The sequence below is a fragment of the Geotrypetes seraphini genome, chromosome 2, assembly GCF_902459505.1.
Source record: "Geotrypetes seraphini chromosome 2, aGeoSer1.1, whole genome shotgun sequence".
Taxonomy (NCBI): Eukaryota; Metazoa; Chordata; class Amphibia; order Gymnophiona; family Dermophiidae; genus Geotrypetes; species Geotrypetes seraphini.
The window spans coordinates 9055642-9079452 of record NC_047085.1 but is presented as its reverse complement, the minus strand read 5'-3'; the positions used below and the strand labels follow the sequence as shown (position 1 = coordinate 9079452).

The following is a 23811-nucleotide window of genomic DNA, read 5'->3' as shown; positions in this document are numbered from 1 at the left end:
ACAAAATACAGATCTGGGCTGCATCCAACAATCTCAGACTAAACGCAGACAATCCCAAAGTTCTATGGTTTCATAACACTGTACACTCAGTTCTTCCCACTGTAATCTAACCTCAGGATCAACACTGGATATAAACAAGATGTCCATGGTCCACAGAGTCATACTCGACTCAACCCTATAATGGAGCTTTCATTTGATCTAATATACACATCTTGTCTCTTCTGATTCATATTTTCTATCTTTAGATCCTCTCACCAGTATTTGGGTCTGGGAGACCAGGTCCTTTTCTTACCTAAAATGGTAGGTCCCCTCATCTTGTCCAAATGTGCTTCCAGCAGCCAGGAAAACCCCTGTCTCTTCTAGCAGCTTGTAGCAGAAGAAAACATCTGGTTCCATGCCTTGCTCCTTCAAACAAAGAATCACAATGAGACTAACAGACTTTTGATAAAATAGTAACACAGGTGCCTAGAATCCTTTGATATAGATTCATGGTAGTCTGGAAACAGGATGATTTGGTAATGGCACCTGGTTACATAGAAACATAATGGCAGATAAAGGCCAAATGGTCCATCTAGTTAGCATCCACTATCTCCTCCTCTCCCTAAGACATCCCATGTGCCTGTCCCATGGCTTTCTTGAATTCAAACACCATCTTTGTCTCCACCACCTCTACCGGGAGACTATTCTATTCTCTGTGAGTTATAGGATGCCTTTATTGCTATAAGGGATAGTAATAGAGCTGGTGGCATTAGGTGACTTATGTTGGTAATGCCAGTTTGAAAATGACTGAATCCAAAGGTCCAAACCACAGAGAATGTCCACTCTGCACAAATCCCAGGAATCCAAAGAAGGAGCAGAGTGAGTCAGGTCTTCAAATGAACCACAATTTAATGGAAGTAGCATGGAATATTGCTACTCCTTGGGTTTTGGCCAGGTATTAGTGACCTGGATTGGCCACCATGAGAAAGGGCTACTGGGCTTGATGGATCATTGGTCTGACCCAGTAAAGCTATTCCTATGTTCTTAACTAATATAGCATGTACAAATTATCATCTAGATTTACAGTGGACTCGACCCAGGCCATGTTTCAGCGAATGTGCCTGCATCAGGAGACCATACCAGATGTAGATCAGTGCCTCTGAATCTATTCAATGTCCATGTAGATGTTGTCAAATTTTAAATTATACCAAAGTAGCTCCGCCATTATCAAATCAAAAATGAAAGTGCAAATGCAGATTCTAGACTCCATTTATTCTTTCAGCTCCATCCTAGATCTCTGACCATCATACCTCCTAGTTGCTGTGAAAGATGCTTTGTATGCCCAGTCTTTCCACTTATCAATGCCTCTTTACAAACAGGCTCAGTAGCTACAAACTGGAAATTAGCAATCATCAGACCACTTTTTTAAAAACCTACATGACCTGCACATGCCAAGCACCTTTAGACCTGTCTCCAACCGACCATTTATTTCCAAGATCCTGATATTAATTTTATAAGGGGCAGAAAATAATTATATTGCCTGGGGGAGGGTTCTGGCTGCTAGTCTAATGAGCATCTTCAAGCAATCGTATGATATAGGGGATAGGGAATGGGGGGAGAATAGGGGATTTTTATTAAGGGGTTTAGGATGTGTATTGAACAAAGAGTGTTTTTTGGGGGAAAGGATTTTTGGTATACTATTATGGGTTTTCTAATGTATTATTATTTTAGAATGAAGATGAGGATGGGAGGAAATAATTGTTTTAATGTATAATTATATAGTTAATAGTGTGTGTTCTATAGTATATCTGATTTATCATTGTATTACACTATAAAAGCTTGAAAATCAATAAAGATTTACAAAAAAAAAGAAGAAATTTTGCAATGAATTTTAAAATGTTTTCTTTAATTGTCAATGGCCTCAATCATCCTATTAAGAGGGAAAAGAACACTCAATTTTTTAAAGCGGCAAGATGCGGATATTTATATGATACAGGAAACTCATTTGTCTGCTGGGGAGTCGATAAAGTTGGAAGGGGGGTGGGTCAAGCAGTGTTTATTTGTGCTGGCTGTGGGAAAGAAAGCGGGGGTGGCTATTTTACTGCATAGGAAATGTCCAGCTGTATTTAATTTTATTTCTGCAGATTCTTCAAGAAGGTGGGTTCAGGTGAATATGACCTTGGTGAAACATGCTCTGACACTGTTTAATATCTTTGCACCTAATTCAAATCAAGCAGAATTTTTCAAAGCTCTTCAGCATGAACTTCTGCCACTAGCTGCCTCTAATCTAGTGGTAGCTGGGGTCTTCAATGCTGTTATGGACCCACTGATGGATAAACAACCTAGTAAACTTTTTAAATCATTGGGATTGGATAATTTAGTTCAATCCTGTGGATTAAAAGATATATGGCGGGTTCTACATTTTAATGTTCAGGACTTTTCCTTTTGCTCCCATGTTCATAAATCATTTTCAAGAATAGATTATGTATTTGTATCAGATCAATTAGTTCAACAGGTAACCAAAGCTGGTATAAACAATTGTTTTATCAGATCATGCTGGAGTTTGGATTGAATTAAAATTTGAGGAACAAGATTGTAATAGACCTGTGTGGAGGTTCAATAATACATTGCTTGCAGATTCTAACTTTATTGAGGAATTTCAATTAAAAATGAATGAATATTTTCAGATCAATGCCTCAGAGGAAATCTCTTTAGAAACACTATGGGATGCTTTCAAAGGCAAATTATCTCATATTTGGCACATGTTAGGAAACAACTTAAATTGGAATTCTCTAATTTGGAACAAAATATTAAAGACTTAGGGCTACTTTTACAAAGGTGCACAAGCGTTTTTAGTGCACGCACTGGATTAGCGCGTGCTATAGTACGCACTAGCCGAAAAATTACCACCTGCTTAAAAGGAGGCGGTAGCAGCTAGCGCGCGCAGCATTTTAGCTCACGCTAAGCACGCGCTAAAACCGCTAGCGCACCTTTGTAAAATGAGCCCTTAGAATTGCAATTGGCCTTGAAATGGGACCAAACTACTTTACAGGCCCTCTTAAAAGCTATATATAAATACAATGAAGATTTCCTCTCAAATGGCTAGGAAAGATCTGTTCTGTCAGCAGGCTCTGTATTATGGAAACTCGAATAAAGCGGGAAGAGTATTAGCTAATTACCTTAAAGCTAAAAAAAGGAAAATAAAAATTGTAGCTATCACAGATGAGAATGGAGAAACTCATTCTCAAACTGGAAATATCTTAAAACAATTTTTGAAATATAAAGCTTTGTATTCTTCCGAACTTTATTCAAATAAAGAACTTGAGGCTTTAAAGTTTTTAGAGTACATTAAGGGGCCTAAAATTCCTGAGCATATAAAAGGAACTCTTGATGTGCCTATATCAATGAAAGAATTAAACTAAACTAAACTAAACTAAACTAAACCTTGGGTTTATATACCGCACCATCTCCACGAATGCGGAGCTCGGCACGGTTTACAGGAAGAAAGATGAGAGAGGAACTACAGTGGAGAGATTAAAGAGTTAGGTGTAAAGGGGGAAGGTGAGAGGCCTAAGAGGGGGGAAGTGTTACAGTTTTGAGAATAGCCAGGTTTTTAGGTGTTTGCGGAAGAGTTGGAGGGAGCTTGAGATTCGGAGAGGGGAGTTACAAGTAATATTGAAGTCCCTTAGAGTTGGATCCACTGCAGGTGGTGATGGGTTCACTGTAGAGTTTTACAAATCATTTCAAATTACCTTATTGCTTCATCTATTAAATTTATATCAGGCTCAACTGACTAAAGGGTATATTACAGGTACTATGGCAGAATCTTTAACTGTAGTTATCCTGCCGTTGTATCGGGCGATGGTGCGTCCACATCTGGAGTACTGCGTCCAATATTGGTCGCCGTACCTTAAGAAGGACATGGCGTTACTCAAGAGGGTTCAGAGGAGAGCGACACGCCTGATAAGAGGGATGGAAAATCTTTCATACGCTGAGAGATTGGAGAAACTGGGTCTCTTTTCCTTGGAGAAGAAGAGACTTAGAGGGGATATAATAGAGACTTACAAGATCATGAAGAGCATAGAGAGAGTAGAGAGGGACAGATTCTTCAAACTTTTGAATAATAAAAGAACAAGAGAGCATTCGGAAAAGTTGAAAGGGGACAGATTCAAAACGAATGCTAGGAAGTTCTTCTTTACCCAACGTGTGGTGGACACCTGGAATGCGCTTCCAGAGGGCGTAATAGGGCAGAGTACGGTACTGGGGTTCAAGAAAGGATTGGACAATTTCCTGCTGGAAAAGGAGATAGAGGGGTATAGATAGAGGATTACTGCACAGGTCCTGGACCTGTTGGGCCACCGCATGTGCGGACTGCTGGGCACGATGGACCTCAGGTCTGACCCAGCGGAGGCATTGCTTATGTTCTTATGTTCGTATGTTCTTATATAAGGACAATAGAATTTTGTTAGACACTTGGCAGACATTAAAATTTATTAATAATTTAACACCTATTCCGATCCATAGATCCACTTGTCAGTCCCTTTGGCTGAACTCCAAGATTCAAATTGGCGGGTTTAAGGTCATCTGGAAGCATTGGATGAAAGCAGGCATACTCTGGATGATGTAGTATCAGATGGAAAGATGCTTGACTTTTCACACATTTGGTATTGCTAAGTCTCAAAGCTATAGATGGTTGCAGTTGAAAAAAAGCCATTCAGAAGAGGTTCCCTGACTGGCAAAATCTTAAAAATCAGTATAGCTTGCCAGTCCTATGCTTCCAGGCCGCTCAGTGGTACAAATTAATATCTGAATTTTTGAATAAGAAATCAAAGACTGGTCTTCATGACATTTGGAGCATTGAGATAAAGCATCAGATTACTGTGTCTCAATGGCCACGAATTTGGACTTGGAGGATGAGATGTACGGCATCTGCATCTATGAGACAAACATGGTTTTTCTTGTTACATAGAGCATTTTGGACCCCTGTTCGATTGCAGAAATTAGATAGTTCCAAGTCTAATAGATGCTGGCACTGTCATTTTGAAGTTGGGACTTTGGATCATCTATTGTACTATTGTCCTTGATACTTAAATTTTGGAGATCCATTTGGGATCAAGTGAACAAAATATTGGAAAATCCAGCTGCATTGACGTACGATACTATCCTATTTGGTACGTTAATGAGGGCTAAAAGCCAAATATCTGCTCGGAATAACAAACTTCTCTTTATAATGACAGGGGTTGCCATATAACTTATTTTGAGGAACTGGAAAAACTGGGATTGGTTAAATTATACTTTTTGGTGGGAATCTCTATGTCACACTTTTAAAATGGAACGTATGGTGGCTATACAACAAGGACATTATAGGAAGTTTATGGATATTTGGGAGCCATTGCCAAAATTCTGTAAAGAGTGATTGTTGATTTTCCCCTTTTGATAATACACGTCCAGGGTGGATGGGTGGGAAGATTTTTTTTTTTAATTTTGAGTGCAAATTTTTGGATAAGTAGAAGGGGGAGATGATACATGTATTTGTCATAACAAAAAAAAGGACCTGTCTCCAACCTACCATTTATTTCCAAGATCCTGGAAAAAAAACAATTGCACTCCTTCATTGACAACCAGAAAACCCTTTCCAGTCAGGATTCAAGAAATTTCATAGTACTGAAACTGTCCTTCTTGACATCATCAACAACTGCTGGAAACTTATGGATAAGAGAAATGATGTCCTACAGGTGCTATTAAACCTGAGTACAGCCTTCAACACCATTGACCATCCTCACCTCATCACACGACTCACAAAGCTTGGCATCCAAAATACTGCACTACACTAGTTCACATTCTTCCTTAGCAATAGATCCCAAAGCGTAGTAATTGACATTACCCTATCAAAGCCAAAATCAAATCAAATACAGTGTACTACTGGGGGCTCTACTACCCCAACTTTTGTTTGATGTCTACATTTCACCTGTCCTAGATATAGCCCATAAACACCAAATCCGGATTCACCCCTTCGTCGATGATATCTATATCTTCCACTAGGAGAGAACCGCGACTCCCAGAAATCAAAACCTGGATGTCCACTAACAAATGCAACTAAACACCTCCAAAACAGAACTCCTTTGGATCCGCAAAGACCACTACACCTGACCCTCTTTTCTCTGGGAATCAACTACCATAACCGTGAAAGATCAAGCACGCAGCTTAGGGATACTTTTCAACTCTAACCTATCACTTTCCAACCACATCTCTCAAGTGGTCTTTTCTTCATTCTGCTGTCTCCGACAACTCCAAATAACACTTCTCCAAACCCAACTTCTCTATGCCTTCATCCTCTCCCACATGAACTACTGCAACGTACTATTCAACGGACTGACAACTAAAAATCTTCACCATATCCAACGTGAACAAAATGCAGCAATTAGACTTCCAAAGGGCCTTTGCACCCATGATCCCGTATCCCAAGCACTATCAGCAGCACACTGGCTACCTATAGCTGAACGCTACATCTTTAAAGGCTTAGCACTAGCATATAAGTCCTTACACAACATGGCACCCTACTGCTTATCAGCCAAACTTCTTCTTTACTTCCCAAATAGACCACTCTGCTCTCAGGAGGAAACACATCTACAATTACCTCCTGTTTGTGGCCTCCGACTCCAAAGTGCCAGACGCAGATCTTGCTCCTATTTCTTACCAATCGCCTCTACATATCAGATCCTTCCAAGGGCTTTTAAGCTTTAGGAAAACAATAAAAATGTACCTCTTCACCTAATGCCCATAGCTTTGTATCTTTATGGTAAAAGTACCTAGACCCCAATTTCTCTCTGCAAATGTTAATTTAGGATAAACAAACTATATTATATGAATGACGCTGTAACCCAGTGGTTTCAAACTCAAACCCTTTGCAGGGCCACATTTTGGATTTGATGGTACTTGAGGGCCTCAGAAAAAAGAGTGAATGTCTTATTAAAGAAATGACAATTTTGCATGAGGTAAAACTCTTTATAGTTTATAAATCATTCCTTTTGGCTAAGTTTTAATAATAATATTGTAATTTATAGCTAAAGAGCATTTGATCAAGAAACTGTTTTATTTTACTTTTGTGATTATGATTAACATACCGAGGGCCTCAAAATAGTACCTGGCAGGCTACATGTGGCCCCTGGGCCAAGAGTTTGAGACCACTGCTGTAATTATTATGCACATTACTTTGTAGCCCGTTCTGAGCTCTCTGGGGAGGATGGCATATAAAATGAATTAAATAACTAAATAACTAACAGAAGGAATGGCTCCACTGCTACCAGAACCTTCTTTCCTACTATTACTGCTCCTAACCTGATAAGGCCCTCCCAGGCTTCTACCAGTTTCCAGCACCTTCTAGGCCATAAGTTCCATAGTTTTCCTATATTGGAGCGTTTTCTGACAGGTTCAGGATGGATAGAGGCCACAGCTTGGACAGATCCCTTTCAGTAGCATAGTAAGGGGGGGAGGGTTCACCCTGGGCACCATCTTGGTAAGGGTGGGCCAGCTGGGTGGAGGGAATCGTCAGGTCACAGATCTACATGGCGGTAAGGGGGATGCTGGAGACATTGGGGTGTTGTATGGCAGCAGGAGAGAGTGGGCATCTTTCCCGCTTTTGGGGGGGGCACGGCTGGGAAGTGGCGGTGGTTTCTTAGCAGTGGGAGAGAGTGGTCATCTCTCCTGCTGCGGGGGGGGGGGGGAGGGATGGCAGTGGTTTCGCTTGGTAGTGGGAGAGAATCAGTATCTCTCCCGCAGAAAAAAGGGGGGTCGTCACTGCTGTGTGTGTGTGGGGGGATGCATTTGTTGGTTGGCAGCGGGAGAGAATGAGCATCTCTCTCGCTGTTGTGTTCTTGTTTTTATTTTATTTTCACGTTTTTTCTGTGCATCTGTCCATCACTATCACCAGCGATGGGCACATGCAAATTTAGTGAATCTTCGCTGCTATCCGTCAACCTCATTTACATGTACGATTTTTTGAGAATGTCTCACTTTTTTAAAATTTGCTATCTAAACAGCTGCATTAGCACACCGTTGCTTTTTAACATGTTTTTTTGAGAATCCTGGCCTCAGATATCTCCTTATTTTCTAAATGATGTACTGTTAGCTCCATCTTCACTCCTTTGAAGATTGCTCTTTCATGGGTATGATACAAGAAGCTTTATTGAAATCTACCCAAGTCACGCAATTTCTGATTTCCCTGGCAAGACTGGCATTACCAACATAAGTCACCTAATGCCACCAGATTCTCCAACCTACGGGTAACTACGGAAGGGCTAATTGGGAGCAGATTTACCTGGGCCTGCCTCACGGCTTTCTCTGGAATGTCGATCCTGGGGAAGGCATACATGGACCCCCGAATTGGGCTGCAGTAGATCCCAGGGATCTGGCGGAACATCTCCTCTGTCAGCCGGGCATTCTCTGCCAGAAACTCTTTCGCCCTCTGCTTCTCCTGGCACCAAAGAGCAATCAGGAAGTATTGTTTGGAACACAAGAGACTGGGGTAAGTGTATTTATTTTGGCATTTAGATTCCATACAATTAACTCTACTCCCTGCCCAGAAGAGCTTACAATTCAAGTAGGTCCCTGAGAGACAAAAAAGATAAAGTGATAATATAAGGTCACAGTGAGTGCCAGAAGCAGAGGTTGAGCTCATGATGTGCGAATAAGGCATAACATGTGGTACGTGTTTTATCTTATTCGCATGTGGCATTTCAATTCAAGAAGATTTTTCAGAAATATTGGTTTATATTGCAGACACATAAGGTCTTTAGTCACCGACCAAGATTTGCTTATTTGAAAGGCAAAAACTTGCGTGACCCAGTGACCCGATCGCACTTTCTTACCCAATCGGATGTACGAGTCTATTAAAGAAAGTAACATAGTAACATAGTAGATGACGGCAGATAAAGACCCGAATGGTCCATCCAGTCTGCACGATCAGTGCGGACAGTGCAGTGTATGCCGTTTACATCCTAAGAAATTTGGTTACAGCCTGTGCATCGGTCATCATTTGCCACTGGTAGTAGTAGTTTTGGAATAAGTAGTTTTGGAATTTTGTATTTTGAATTTTGGGCCCTGATCTTTGATCAGAGGGCCGCCGCGTGAGCGGACTGCTGGGCACGATGGACCACTGACCCAGCAGCGGTAATTCTTTTGAACTATCCAGTTGTTAGATTGATAAACAGGATGCTGCAACAGTTCATAGAGAATTAGATGTTGAATAATCAGCAGTTGGGACATAAGGAGAACTGAGCACAGCTACGATGGTTCTCCGTTCCATTGGTCTTCATTTCAAGTGACCAACGTGTGTGGGGGGTACTGAGCACACTCAACACATTACCATATTCTGTTCTTGGACCTGTTCTTTTTAACTTTTTAATAAATGATAGTGCTGAAGGGTTGTCGGGTAAGATTTACCTCTTTGTGGATGATACCAAAATCTGCAATAGAGTAGACACCCTGGATGGTGTGAATAACATGAAGAAAGATCTGGCGAAGCTTGAAGAATGGTCTGAAATTTGGCAGCTAAAATTTAATGTTAAGAAATGCAAGGTCATGCATTTGGGCTGCAAAAACCCGAGGGAACAGTACAGTTTAGGGGGTGAAGAACTTATGTGCACGACAGAAGAGCGGGACTTGGGTGGGATTGTATGTGATGATCTTAAGGTGGCCAAACAGGTTGAAAAGGTGATGGCGAAAGCTAGAAGAACATAAGAACATAAGAAGGATGCTAGGATGCATAGGGAGAGTTATGGCCAGTAGGAAAAAGGAGGTATTGATGCCCCTGTATAAGACTTTGGTGAGACCTCATTTAGAATATTGTGTACCTTCAAAAAGATATAAAAATGATGGAGTTGGTCCAGAGGAAGGCTACTAAAATGGTGTCTGGTCTTTGTGATAAGGCGTACGGGGACAGACTTAAAGATCTCAAGCTATATACTTTGGAGGAAAGATGGGAGAGGGGAAGATATGATAGAGATGTTTAAATACCTATGTGATGTAAATGCGTATTAATCGAGTCTCTTTCATTTGAAAGGAAACTCTGCAATGAGAGAACATATGAATTACCACTGCTCTCCCACCCATATTATTTTTACCATTGATGATTATTAAGTGTCATATTTATTGTTAATTTGTTTGGATATATTGTTACACTTATTGCAAATTTGAAAATGAATAAAGAATTAAAAAAAAAAAAAAAAAAGAATTACCTCTGCCGAGTCAGACCAGTGGTCCATCATGCCCAGCAGTCCACTCACGCGGCGGCCCTCTGGTCAAAGACCAGCATCCTAACTGAGACTAGCCATACCAGCGTACGTCCTTATTCAGCAGGAACTTATCTAACTTTGTCTTGAATCCCTGGAGGGTGTTTTCCCCTATGACAGACTCTAGAAGAGCGTTCCAGTTTTCCACCACTCTCTGGGTGAAGAAGGACTTCCTTACATTTGTATGGAATCTATACCCTTTCAACTTTAGAGAGTGCCCTCTCGTTCTCTCTACCTTGGAGAGGGTGAACAACCTGTCCTTATTTACTAAGTCTATCCCCTTCAGTACCTTGAATGTTTCGATCATGCCCCCTCTCAATCTCCTCTGTTTGAGGGAGAAGAGGCCCACTTTCTCTAATCTTTCGCTGTACGGCAACTCCTCCAACCCCTTTACCATCTTAGTCGCTCTTCTCTGGACTCTTTCGAATAGTACCGTGTCTTTCTTCATGTACAGCGACCAGTACATAGGATTAAGTTAAGAGGTGATAGGCTCAGGAGTAATCTGAAGAAATACTTTTTTACGGAACGGGTGGTAGATGCGTGGAATAGTCTCCTGGAAGAGGTGGTGGAAACAGAGACTGTGTCTAAATTTAAAAGGGCCTGGGATAGGCATGTGAGATCTCTCAGAGAGAGAAAGAGATAATGGTTACTGCGGATGGGCCGACTGGATGGGCCATTTGGCCTTTATCTGCTGTTATGTTTCTTTTTTTTTTGTTTGTTTGAAATAATTTTTATTGAACAGAAAAGCACTGCACAGCCAAGAATAACATTGCATTACAGTCAGGACCGATATCGGGCAAAACCTCAAGCAAAACAACCAGGAGAGCACCCCCTCAGAGGAGGAGGGATAGCCATCCCCACCAGACCCCATCCAGGGCCAGGCAAGGCACTACCCCATCACAGCCCGCATAAGCAAAGGGCACATAATGCGGATAAGCTGAGCAGTACAAATCAACATTTTCAATATAACAGGATCCCCAAGTGAAACACAGAGAAAGAACCCCAGAAACCCAACCTATTCAGGCATACCAACCCTTCCAGTCTCCATTCACGCCCCAACCATACCAACAGACATCCACACATACTATCAACCATCCAAGGAAACGAAAAGCCAGACAACCCCTCCCCCCCCTGCCCCCCCAGTTCATAGAGAGTGAGTGAGTGTGGGTGAAACACATAGGCATTCACAGAGAGCCAATTTCCAACAGAGTAGCATCCCATAGAGAGCGGTACATGCGCCGGGACGCCGACAACGGCTCCGAGTGAACACGGAGCTCCCAGCGGGCCACCTCAAGCATAGAGCGCTTCCATACTAGTACCTCAGGCGCATCCTCAGCCATCCAGAGACGGAGCACCCCACGTTTGGCCACCAGCAAAGCAATGTAGAGAAATCGCCAGTGCTCTAGACTAAGGCCCTGGTCTAACACCTCTCCCTCACACCCCAAGAGAATAAGTGTATAGGACCACTGAAAAGGCAACTGCACAACCCGAGTCAGAAATTCCAACACCCCAGTCCAGTAAGCTGCTAGCTGCGGGCATTCTAGTATCATATGAATAAGGGTGCCACGCATACGGTGACATTTAACACAAAGGTCAGAATCCCACAGGCCCGCCCTCTTGCCCCGTACCCCAGTGAAGTATGTGCGATGTAGGAGTTTAAACTGTATCTCCTGTAGGGAAACATTGCGCACCCCACGAGGGATGCTGGCAAAGCATGCTACCAACATCTCAACCCCGACCTGCTCCCCGAGCTCCTCCGTCCACTGAGAAGCCAAATGAAGGAGTCGGGGGTCCGGCCGTTCCTCCCGTGCCATCCTATACCAAGTAGAGAGGGAATTCATAGAGGCGGGGAGAGAGAAAAAGATGTGATCAACCTTCAAGAGACCGCCACCAGTAGGGGCGCCCTTTCGGTAGGTCTCGTAAAAGTGGCGTAGTTGCAAATAAGCAAAGAAAGGCATGTCAGGGAGAGCCCAGTGACGGCGGAGGTCAGCAAGAGAGGGGAACACCCCATTCTCGGGAGTCAATGCTGCAATATGTCCCAGGCAGAAGCCAGGTCCAAAACTGGCCTCCAGGCCACGTGCCGCACCCACACCCGGTTGGAACTCAGGATTCCCCCGAACAAAATGAAAAGCCCAGTTGTCCCTCGATCCTCCCCCTATCTGACGCCGCCACCAGAGCAGCGCGCGCCGCAGCGGATCCAGCCAAAGAGAATTACAGCCCAGCCTGGGGCGCCGCCACCCAGGGACGTCAAGACAAGCCAGCGCGCAGTGCGGCGCCACCCAGGAGTCGAACAATCTCAGGGGAGCAAAGCGCGAACCCATCGTGTAGAGTTCATGCACCCATCGCATCAGGGCCGCGACATTATATAACCGAATATCCGGGAGCGCTAACCCACCCCGGGCTCTACTCTGCGTAAGTCTCCAAAACCCCACGCGGGCCCTCCGGTTTCGCCAGATAAAGGAGCCAACAAAGGACCTGTAGGCTCTTTCCTCGGACGCTCGCACCCACAAGGGAATCATCTGTAAAGGGTAGAGAATCTTAGGCAACAGGACCATTTTCACTAAGGCAATACGACCAAAGAGCGACAAAGGGAGTTCACCCCATCGATGGCAAGCATCCCGTAGTTGGGCAAGGCGATTGACGATGTTACTGCGATAAACCGCGGCCCAGTCAGCGCTAAGAAAAATCCCAAGGTATTTGAGCTCCCCCGTCGCCCAGCGCAAAGGGAAGGAAGGCAAAGCTCGCGATGCACATGGCGCAGTAACCGGGAGCGCCTCAGACTTGCTGAAATTGATGCACAGTCCAGAGAAAGCACCGAAAGAGTCAATAAAGGAAGTGATGCGAGGGATAGAATCCCGGGCATTGCTGACAAAAAGCAGCATGTCATCCGCAAACATGGTAATCTTGCAGACCTCCGCCCCCACCCGGATGCCCTCCACACCCGGGGCATCACGTATCTTAGCCGCCAGCGGTTCAAGCGAAAGTATAAACAGCAGCGGTGATAAGGGACACCCCTGCCGGGTGCCCCTTCGCAAAGGGAAAGAGGCCGTACGTTGTCGGTTAATGAGGAGCTGCGCGGTAGGGGCCGTATACAAACGGACCACCCAATCAAGAAAAGAGCCTGTGATGCCAAAACGGCTGAGGACCCAGAAGAGGTAAGGCCAAACAACCTTATCGAAGGCTTTTTCAGCGTCCAGACTGGCCAGCAAGTCGTCCCCCGATCGACCCCTGCCCTCCCGCAAAGCCACCAACGCCTTAAGGATGTTAGCCGAAGAGAAACGACCGGGCACAAAGCCCACCTGGTTAGGATGGACAAGCAAGGGGACAACCTGAGCCAGACGCTTAGCCAAGATAGCCGTGAGGAGTTTCATATCCTGATTGAGCAGGGATATGGGTCTATACGAGCCCACCGCGGTGGGGTCCTTGCCCGGTTTAGGAAGTGAAACGGACAAGATTCGTTTCTAGGTCCCGAAATAACATTCTGTCATCTGGAGGCAATTCCCCCCAGAAAGAAAGATAGATAGCCAGTATTCTGAAGAGATTTTTGCCTGATTTATTATGAGTCTGCAAAACATTTATATATCTGTTACATGGGTCAGTGGTAACCATCACAAGAAAAGGGGGATGGACAAGAGAGGGGAAGGGGTGCGTGAGCAGGATATGTACTTCATTGTTTAAATCTTAAAGGTGTTAAGAGCTGTGGGGGGTTGAGCCTTCCTGTCTCAGACAACTAACCTAGTTAACATAAATTAAATGACCTCTTCCCAAACCATTAAGAAAGTAAACACCCAACATTCTACATTTGATTACTTCCAGCACAGGCAGGAACAAAAGACATAAAATATGTGTGTCCTTTTCAAATGTGTCCTTTCATAGACAGAGACAGAAAATCTATCCTTTCATTACAATCCCCTCTTACGTCATGAAAATGACGTCATAAATGCACAGCATGAGCGTGGAGGGAGAGATATTCTAGATATGTCTCTTGAGGAGGGGTTTTAGGGGCTGCAATGAGTCAAACAGCACAGGAACAGTCTAAAAATTACATAAGCAACAAGAGTGCAGATAATAATAAAGATTATAACAATAAGAAGGTCTAAGTTCAACATTCTTATTGATAGTAATAAGGGACTCAAACCTAGCCTTAACCTGGTCTCGGGCCTTGAATTCATCTGGGACCCCTATCTCATCTATGTATAGCTAAAGTGCACTGGCCTATCTACTGGCTGAGTAGTTTAACACGGAGCCGGAGATCTCCACAGAGCCAGTAAATATCACCTAAAGAAAAATCTAATGCTGCAACAGTGAAGCATACCTATAATTTCCAAAAAAAAATACTAGGCTGTAGTTAAATTTCCAGTATGTCTCGGACAATAGTTTCTGATTAATACATTAACACATTTTAGCTAATCATGATTTAATCAGGACTACTTGAAACCGTCTTCCTGCCCTCAGGGTCTATCTGCATCCCCATGCCAGAGTCAGATTGATACAATTTCCCATAGGCTTTTGGTGACACCAGCTATGCCAACCGAAAATGCTGAACGCCTGCAACGGCTATGCTGACATCTTTCATATTCTTTGAAATGAAAGCAAACTTGTGGTACCCTTAGCCAGCTTGCCTCGCTTATGCCTTGCCAATCTCTAACAGTATATCATAGCTGTCCTCCAAGCTATGAAGATGAACAGTTCCCATTATGAGTTCAAACCTCTGTCTTAGGTCGTATAGGCCATAATCTGGGCGGGGATCCCAGTATGCCCATATCTTACCCGTCGTTGAGCGAGTGAACGTGCATAAGGGTTGTAGGAAACTTTCTCAGGAGGCCCAGGCAAAAAGGTACAAGGATGTCATAAGAGAGTATGTAAGTATGGGATAAGGGATAATATTATCTCTGACCCTGGTAATGGTAATGCAATAGGCCATGCCAAATTAAAACCAAATTAGAACCAAATTAGCAAGTTGTCAGAGAAGATACTGGAAATTCATGTATAACTGCCTTAAAAGCTAGAGGGAACTTTGTGAGAAAAGAAATGTACACGTGTTTCACTCTACAGCAAAGGAGAATCATAACAATACATAGCAAAATTTGTAGAATAGTTAAGATAGGATGAATTAAAACATTAAATACATGGTTTGCAGTGGGCGAATACTCAAAGAAAAGTTCCAAAGCTTGAGACATGAGCATCTTGGAGCAAATTTTGTGCAATCTGTCCATTTTCAAAAGTGATAGTATGATTCACTTCTTTGGAGGTTTTCTTAAGTTGTTCAATGTAAGTATGGAGTTCAGTAAAGTTCAGCAGCTTTTGGAATGTCTCATTCCCCATTCCAAGAGGTAGTGGATGTACAGCATATGAAGTAAAGTCTGAAATGTCCATAGAATAGGTTAAATAGGAGGAATTGTACAGCAAAGCGTTCTTAGGAAGGTGGCTTTCTCCGATGAACAGGAAACATTGTGTACAGCATGTGTGGAAAAGTCTTTGCAGTCAGGGTGCAGGAAGATGAATTACAGTCTAGCAGGAACCGGCAGTCTCTTTAAACTGGTGAGATGCACACTTGGGATGAAATGATGTTTGCACAGGATCTGTTGTTTGCACAGGATCACTGGAAATTAGTGGTGTTCACCCTTGAGATGAAATGATGTCTGTGCATACAGGGAGGGATTTGAAAAGAGTCCCGATATCATTCAGCAGCTGTACTCCAGTGTGATAGAAAATGGAGGAGAAACCATGTTGCCTGTACTGAATGTAGAGAGAGAGAAACCAGGTTGCCTGTACTGAATGCATAGAGAGAGAGAGAGACTAGTTGCCTGTACTGAATGTGGCAACATGTAACAATATTAATGCATTTATAGTTATGGCAAAAGACAGACAATAATCAGGTACTTAAGGTTCTTAATCAGACATTTCAAAAAGATATGTTTTTTGTGTGCTGCATATAACTATTATGGCAATTCAGAGAGACCATAATTCTGTACTGAATGTATTAAAAAAATTATGTCAGAAATGTGTACTGAATGGTTCATATCAAGTGAGCACCATAGAATATAGATATAGAATAAAACCTTTTCTTAAAAATATAACCCCTAACTAAGCTACATTTAGTATATGCAAGTTATAGGGAAAAAAAAGAACATTGCGCATTTGGGCTAGTAAAAAGTGGGAAAAGAGCTTGCTCTAGAAATGGCCAATATTATGTATCCTGGGGTACCCCTCAAACCAAAACAAGTAGACAAAACACAGACCACATGGCATAGACAAAACACAAAACACTAATTTTTCTTCCATCTGTCAAGTGTTCAGGGCTGAACTTATCTCTGGAAATAAACACATTGTTATAGAAAAACAAAACAGAGATGAACACATGACTAAAGTGTATGGACAAATAACGCATAGCATAACCATCTCATATTTAGAAAAGCTAATGTCTCTTTGGATCGTCTTTATCTCTGCAGTGACAAAGAGGATCCCTGGAAAACACCAGAAATATCCTAGTGCCAAAACTGGGATGGGCATGCATACATCCGAACCGCTGCTAAGAAAAAGAAAAGAAAAACACATTTTAATTTTGCAACATCCTAATTTCAGCTAAAACAATAGGAAGGAATTTTTTTCCATTCACAAATGTGCCAGCTGTGGCTTTCCAGATTTTATCTTTAATAGTCCTGTTCATGCGTTCGACAATACCGAAACTCTGTGGGTGATATGGGAGATGAAATTTCCACTCAATGCGGAATGCGATAGCTAAATCTTTGCATACTCTGGCAGTGAAAGCAGGACCATTATCTGTTGATGTGTGTGGGACATCCCCACCTAGGGATGATTTCGCGAAGTAAAATGTTTACCATAGTCTGAGCAGTTTCATTTGTAGTGGGAAAAAACTTCAGGTTATCGGGAGAACATGTCAACAATAACAAGGGCAGCTGGTATACAGGGTTTCCCCTCTTTGCACCAAAGTCCGTCCGAAGGGCGGCTTTGGGCACCGGCCAGATGGGCATTGATTAAGCCAGTGACCAGGGTCTCTGCAATTAAAACATCCAGTACTTCTAGATGGATTATTACCATCTCAATCGGAGACAGGGGCCCGCCCGCTACGAAACCCATGACCCCTTCTTCCGCGAGGAGCGGACAGGCGCGGTCCCCAGGTAGGTAGCTGGCCCTAATAATGCAGGATTTCCCAAGGCTTAGAGATCTCAAAGCGTAGGAGAGTGTTGCGTAGTGGTTAGCGCTACAGCCTAAGGAACCTGAGGCTTGGGGGTTCAAACCCCGCACTGCTCCTTTTTTCAATCTGAAATTATGCACGAGAACTAGTGGGCCATTCTGAAATCATTTGTTTGACCAGAATCTGCAAAGGAGAACGGAGGTTAGAAAGGAAAGTCTGAATAAGTAGGGAATCCATATTTGCATGGGCACTAAGACTCATTAAGCCTCTTCCACACCTATCAAGCTCTGTCTGCAATCCTAATCGAATCACATTGGATTCCTGTTACTCATCGCATTACCTTTAAAATCCTACTTTTAGTTTTTAAAACACTGTCTTTGAACGAACCCCAATTCATTAATAACTATTTACTCCCCATAGTATATCACTTTCTTTAAGGTCCATGGAACACCTTACCTCAGCATGTAAGAGAAGAAAATGACCTAAACCATTTTAAAAGCAATCTGAAGAGCTTCCTTTTTAAAGACGCCTTTAATTTATTTATTCCCTATTCCTATTGCCCTCATCATTCACGTCTTCCCTTGTGTTCTATTAATACAATTGTAGTTCTGCCCTTTCTTCCTTATGCATCTGTTAGTTTGTATGTCAATATGTCAGGCTCATGTACACCTTTTGTTTTTTTATGATCATATTAGCACTATAATTAAATCTACATTTTACAGATTACGTAGGATACGATCTATTGCAAAATTCCTATGTCCTAAATCAATAAACATTCTTATCCATTAAACTCATCACTAAGTCTAGAAAATATGACCACGTTACACCCCTTTTGATAGATGCACATTGGCTTCCAGTTAATTTCGGATAACGTACAAACTCTGTCTGCTTGTTTTTTAGATCTCTTCTTCATAAGACCCCAGCATTCATATTTAAACATTTAATTCCTTATCATTCAAACAGAACCCTGAGGTCTAATGAGCAAAACTTATTAACCATTCTATCACTTAAAATTATTAACACTAGACGTCAATTTATTTTTTTTTTTTTTTTTGTAACTGCTCCTCAAACTTGGAACGATCTTCCCATTTATCTGCGGAATGAGCAGGATTTAGGAAAATTTTAAAAGCAATTTGAAAACATTTCTTTTTAAAGATGCTTTTAATATTTAATTAAATAGTTCTTAATTTGGTGATGTTATTTTACTGTGTTATGCTATGTGTTAATTGATTCCCCTAATGTATTTTTCCTTTGTTTTACTTTTCTCCATCAATTATATTTCTAACCCTTATCTTACCCTATGTCATGAGTATAAAATATTATGTATTAGTTTTTTTACCCAATGTTATTATTTAAAGTTTGTTTTGTATTGTATTGTCCTTATTTGACTATAGAATTTGATTAAGCGATTAATCAAGAAAAATAATAAACCTGAAACTTGAAACTTGATTTGTAAATCGCTTAGCAAATTAAATTAAGCTATTCAATAAGTTAAAAATAAACTTGAAACCTGAATCTCACAAATTTCCATATTTTTCTTGCTCTATCTGTAAAACTAATTCTGGCCCCTGTATTAATTAAAGTCAATTTATCCTGACCCTCTTTAAGACAATTGCCTCCAAATTATTCAAAATACTGCCATTAAAATCATTTCACCTTAAAAGCTCAAAAATTTGATCATGTCACACTACTTTTGATTAACTCCCATTGGCTTCCCAAAGATCATTGATTTACTTATAAAATAATGTTACTGATACATAAAACCATAGCTTCCGGTCTACCTGATTTCATCAACAGGTTATTAATCTCCCACAACCTGCATCACACATTACATTCTTCTTATCAAAACCTGTTATCCATTCCCTCTTTAAAACACCTTGGCACCGTGCATACTAATAAAGTTCATCACTTGATAAATTTAAAACTAGCTTGAAGGCCTTTCTTTTTAAAGACGCATTTGGAGTATAATAGTCCTTTTAAGGACTGTAATGGGACTTTGCTCCTTGCTTTTCTTATTCATTTTAATCTTTTCTACAAAGTGCTAGATTATTTATTTTTTGTTTCCTCCCTTTTGTTTTCATCCTTCTCTTTCTTTTTCATTATAATTTGTTTTGCTTTGTTTTTAAATATATGCCTTTCTGACTGTCTGTTTTAATAATTACACAAATGTATTTCTACCCTTTTTCATTTTGTTTCTGTAAGTTCCCCAAACAAACCTGAAACCTACTGGCCTACAGACAGTGCTGAAAACTAGTCAGCCTGCTTGTCACTACAACAAAGGACAAGGACTGCCACAGAATCAGCTCTAGGACACCCACTGCAAAAACCAAACCTGATCCAATACATATTGTGACAGGGAAGTGCCTGTCAGCAGTTTAAACCCGGTTTTAAACCCTGCCTTGCAAAGGGCTGTCCCTATTCCTAAGCCCAGGAAACTGCCTAGTAACCCTGTGCCTATCACTAAGAGCCAACAGGCAGGGCAAGGCAGAGAGGCAAGGACAGAAACCATAGCGTTCTTTCTCCCTTAGTCTAACTGTGAACTAGTATGAATAAATTACTTAGAGCCTGAGAGGAAGAAGGAGGTGAGAACCTGTAATTAACCTCTCCCGAAAGCCCGCACGGAACCCAGAGTCCCGAGAATTCTTAACCCTTAAGAGCAGTCTGAAATGGTTGGGTAATAAAGTTCCCTAACCCTACCCTGGGAGTTTGGGGTAGTGGGGGCATTGGGCTTCAGGTGGGACAGTGCTAAAGCTTCCTAAAGATTTCTCAAACAGAAAAAGCAAAATCAGGAGAAAACGTTTTTGGTTTTATTTTTTTTTTTTGGCTTTTCTGCCTGGACAGCAGGCTGGACTGTATGAAAGTATGCTTTTGTCCAAGTCTCCTCAACACAGAGGGACTGCTGGAACCCCAGTGCTGCAAACTGAGGGAAATAAAGAAAAGCTGAACTTTACCACTAACGCAGCCTCCACTAATTATTTCACTGTTTCCCAGTGGGAATTCTCCTGGGAGCGCCTGGTCCCCACACCTGGGGCGGGAGCTGGGTTGCCAGCGCTAGGCTTAACCCCGGCCCCGCCACAATATATGCAGACGACATCTCCATCCTAACAGCATAACAAATGAAATCTCAAAATACATTACTCATATAATGACTGAAATAGAACATTGGACAAGCAACTTCAAACTGAAACTTAACACAGAAAAAACAAAAATCTTCCTTGCAAGCCCAACGGATAAAATTACCAATTCAACGCTACATATAAAAGACCTTCGTTTAGATTACTAGTGCAATCACTAGTGCTTTCTACCCTGGACTATTGTAATATCGTTTATTTGGGTATCATTCAGAACTCAGCTGTCCGCTTGAATCTCTAAACAAACTGTACATTGTAATTTTTTCCCTTTTTTTTTTTTTTTTTTTTTTTTTCAGGAAAGCTGTGATTTTTCTTTACAGGTCAGCTCCGAAATTCTTAGCAAACATTATATTTTGTAATTTTGATTCCCAATAGTCTGTGTACTCTGTACTCCCTCTACATATTGTAAATCGCTGAATGTTCAGCTCTCTTAAATGCAAACCGCCCAGAGTCGCAAGATTGTGGCGGTATAGAAGAACAAAGCCATTACCATTATTATTATTATTACTGAAGCGAACAAAGTCTCATCTGTCTAGGAGGTGGAAAATCCTAAGTGTCTTTATGACCCATTAGAAAAACAATATCACAATGCAGGAATTTTTTCAATAACAAAAACAATATAACAATGCAGAAATTTTCGCTTACCTTACCTTATAAGCGAGGTACATTAATAATATACAATATAATCTTATACTCTATAAAATCTTATCTAAGCAATAGACGAGAAAGCGCATGCAAAGAATAGCACAGATGACAGAATGCGCAGACGTTTCTATAAATCCACAATAGAGACTTTCCAAAAGTCTTCACTTAATTTCATTCTTCCCGAAAGAATGGCAGCTGCTTATTTTCGCGGCAGGAATTTACCGAAAACTCCACATTAATATTTGTCCTTACCAAAAGGACAGTGTCCTTGCCAAAAGGACAGTAACCGCGGCGGGTTTACCAAAAACCCTACAATTTAAATAAAGGGTTGGAACATGATGCCAATACCTGTGAGTATTAAAGAACAGAATTCAAAATTCAGAAATACTCACAAAATATTGGTAATGTCAAGTCCATCACGGACGTAGCCCCCAAATTGAAACGGACAAGATTCGTTTCTAGGTCCCGAAATAACATTCTGTCATCTGGAGGCAATTCCCCCCAGAAAGAAAGATAGATAGCCAGTATTCTGAAGAGATTTTTGCCTGATTTATTATGAGTCTGCAAAACATTTATATATCTGTTACATGGGTCAGTGGTAACCATCACAAGAAAAGGGGGATGGACAAGAGAGGGGAAGGGGTGCGTGAGCAGGATATGTACTTCATTGTTTAAATCTTAAAGGTGTTAAGAGCTGTGGGGGGTTGAGCCTTCCTGTCTCAGACAACTAACCTAGTTAACATAAATTAAATGACCTCTTCCCAAACCATTAAGAAAGTAAACACCCAACATTCTACATTTGATTACTTCCAGCACAGGCAGGAACAAAAGACATAAAATATGTGTGTCCTTTTCAAATGTGTCCTTTCATAGACAGAGACAGAAAATCTATCCTTTCATTACAGGAAGCACCACAACATGGGCGTGGTTCTGCTCCGGGAGAAGTCTATCCGAGGCCTGCATATCCCCAAACATAGCGCAGAGAGCAGGGCCCACATGATGTTGTAAGATCTTATAGAACTCGGGTCCCATACCATCCGGTCCTGCAGCCTTAGCAAGCTTCAGACGACCAATGGCCGCGGAAATCTCTTGGCAAGTAATAGGAGCATTGAGTAAGTTTCGGTGTACCTCAGATGCGGTAGGGAGTTTCAGGTCGCGAAAGAAATTATCACGTTGCTCTATATCGTAAGCGCCCGCGCTATAGAGATCACTATAAAAGCGTACGAATTGGGTCTGAATAGCCGCCTCCGTCCGGTGCGACACATTCGAGGAGTCCCGAATATGGGAGATGCATGCAGCGCGCCGGTGCGGGCGAACCAGATTGGCCAAGAGCTTCCCCGCTCGATTACCCCACCTATAAAGTTGAAACTTGTACACATCAATATGAGTTAAAGCCCGCTCAGAAAGGAGAGCATCAATTTGTTTGCGCAGCCGGAGATATGACTGTCGAGCTTCCTCGGAGCTATGCCTCAGAAGATACAATCGGCATTCCCTCATCTGTTTTGCCAATGACGTGAGTTCCGCATCCCTAAGCCTACGCTTGCGAATAGAATAGGCTATTATGCAGCCGCGGAGATAAGCCTTTGCCACTTCCCAGAATATGGTATCCGAGACCTCGGACCCTTCATTCGTTAGCTTGTACTTAGACCACTCCTCGATTAGGTAGGTGTGAAATTCCTCGTCAAGATACAGGGATGGATTGAGACGCCAAATACGGTCATTCAGAGATCCACCTCCCCACTTGAGAGTCACAGTCACAGCATCGTGATCGCTAAAAGGGACGTCCAGTATGTGGGTGCGCACTACCCGCCCGATAGAACGAGAGGGGATTAAGAAATAGTCCAGTCGAGAATGACAGTGGTGGACCCCCGAGAAAAAGGTAAAATCCACCTCCCCAGGATGATACACCCTCCACACATCCTGTAGGTCCAGCTCTCCCATCAGGAGGTTCACCCCCCGACGCTCATTGTCCGCCGCCACTGGTCTCGGGGGCTTACAGTCAATGGAAGGGTCGCTAGTAATGTTGAAATCCCCGCCCACCAGAAGTTCATAATTTGGCAATGCTAGTAATTGGGCCCCTAAAGTAGAGAAGAAGGAGGGAGTGTAGACATTAGGAGCATAAACATTACAGAGCACTACAGGTCTATCATTCAAAGTCCCCACCCAGATGACGAAGCGGCCCTGAGGGTCCCTGATAACTCTCTGTGTGATCGACATCACCGCTTTATGTATGAGTATAGCCACCCCCCGTTGTCGAGATGAATAAGAGGACACTGCTACTTCTCCCACCCAGTCACGCTGCAGTTTCTGATGTTCGCATGCCGTGAGATGAGTCTCCTGTAGGAAAGCCACAGAGACCTTTTCCTTCTTCAAGAACGACAGAACCTTCGTACGCTTTACTGGCGAGTTGATGCCCGCCACGTTCAGTGTAAGACACATCAAGTCAGCCATAGCCATGGGAAGAACTGAGCACTAACGCAGCGTCCCAACTTTTCCTCCCAAGGTCCCCGAGGGTCTCCCAGCTAAACCCCCAAGCACCGGCAATGTAACCCCACACACCCCACTGAACTGGAGGAACCCTGCCCCCCCACCCAACCCCGCCTCCCCA

At 42.4% G+C, this 23811-nt stretch overlaps 1 protein-coding gene across 3 annotated transcripts in view; it reads right to left on the bottom strand.

The window, feature by feature from the left end:
• The window catches only part of LOC117355295 (alanine aminotransferase 2-like), an 88866-nt gene that overhangs the window by 3342 nt on the left and 61713 nt on the right, over window positions 1-23811 (bottom strand). For 2 of the 3 annotated variants that reach the window (XM_033933607.1, XM_033933609.1), the window contains 2 exons: window positions 8297-8452; window positions 293-405 (listed from right to left, as the gene is read on the bottom strand). In XM_033933607.1, coding sequence (XP_033789498.1) covers window positions 293-405; window positions 8297-8452 — 269 coding nt within the window. The remainder of the gene's footprint in view (window positions 1-292; window positions 406-8296; window positions 8453-23811) is intronic. The other variant, XM_033933608.1, reaches the window with a different exon arrangement.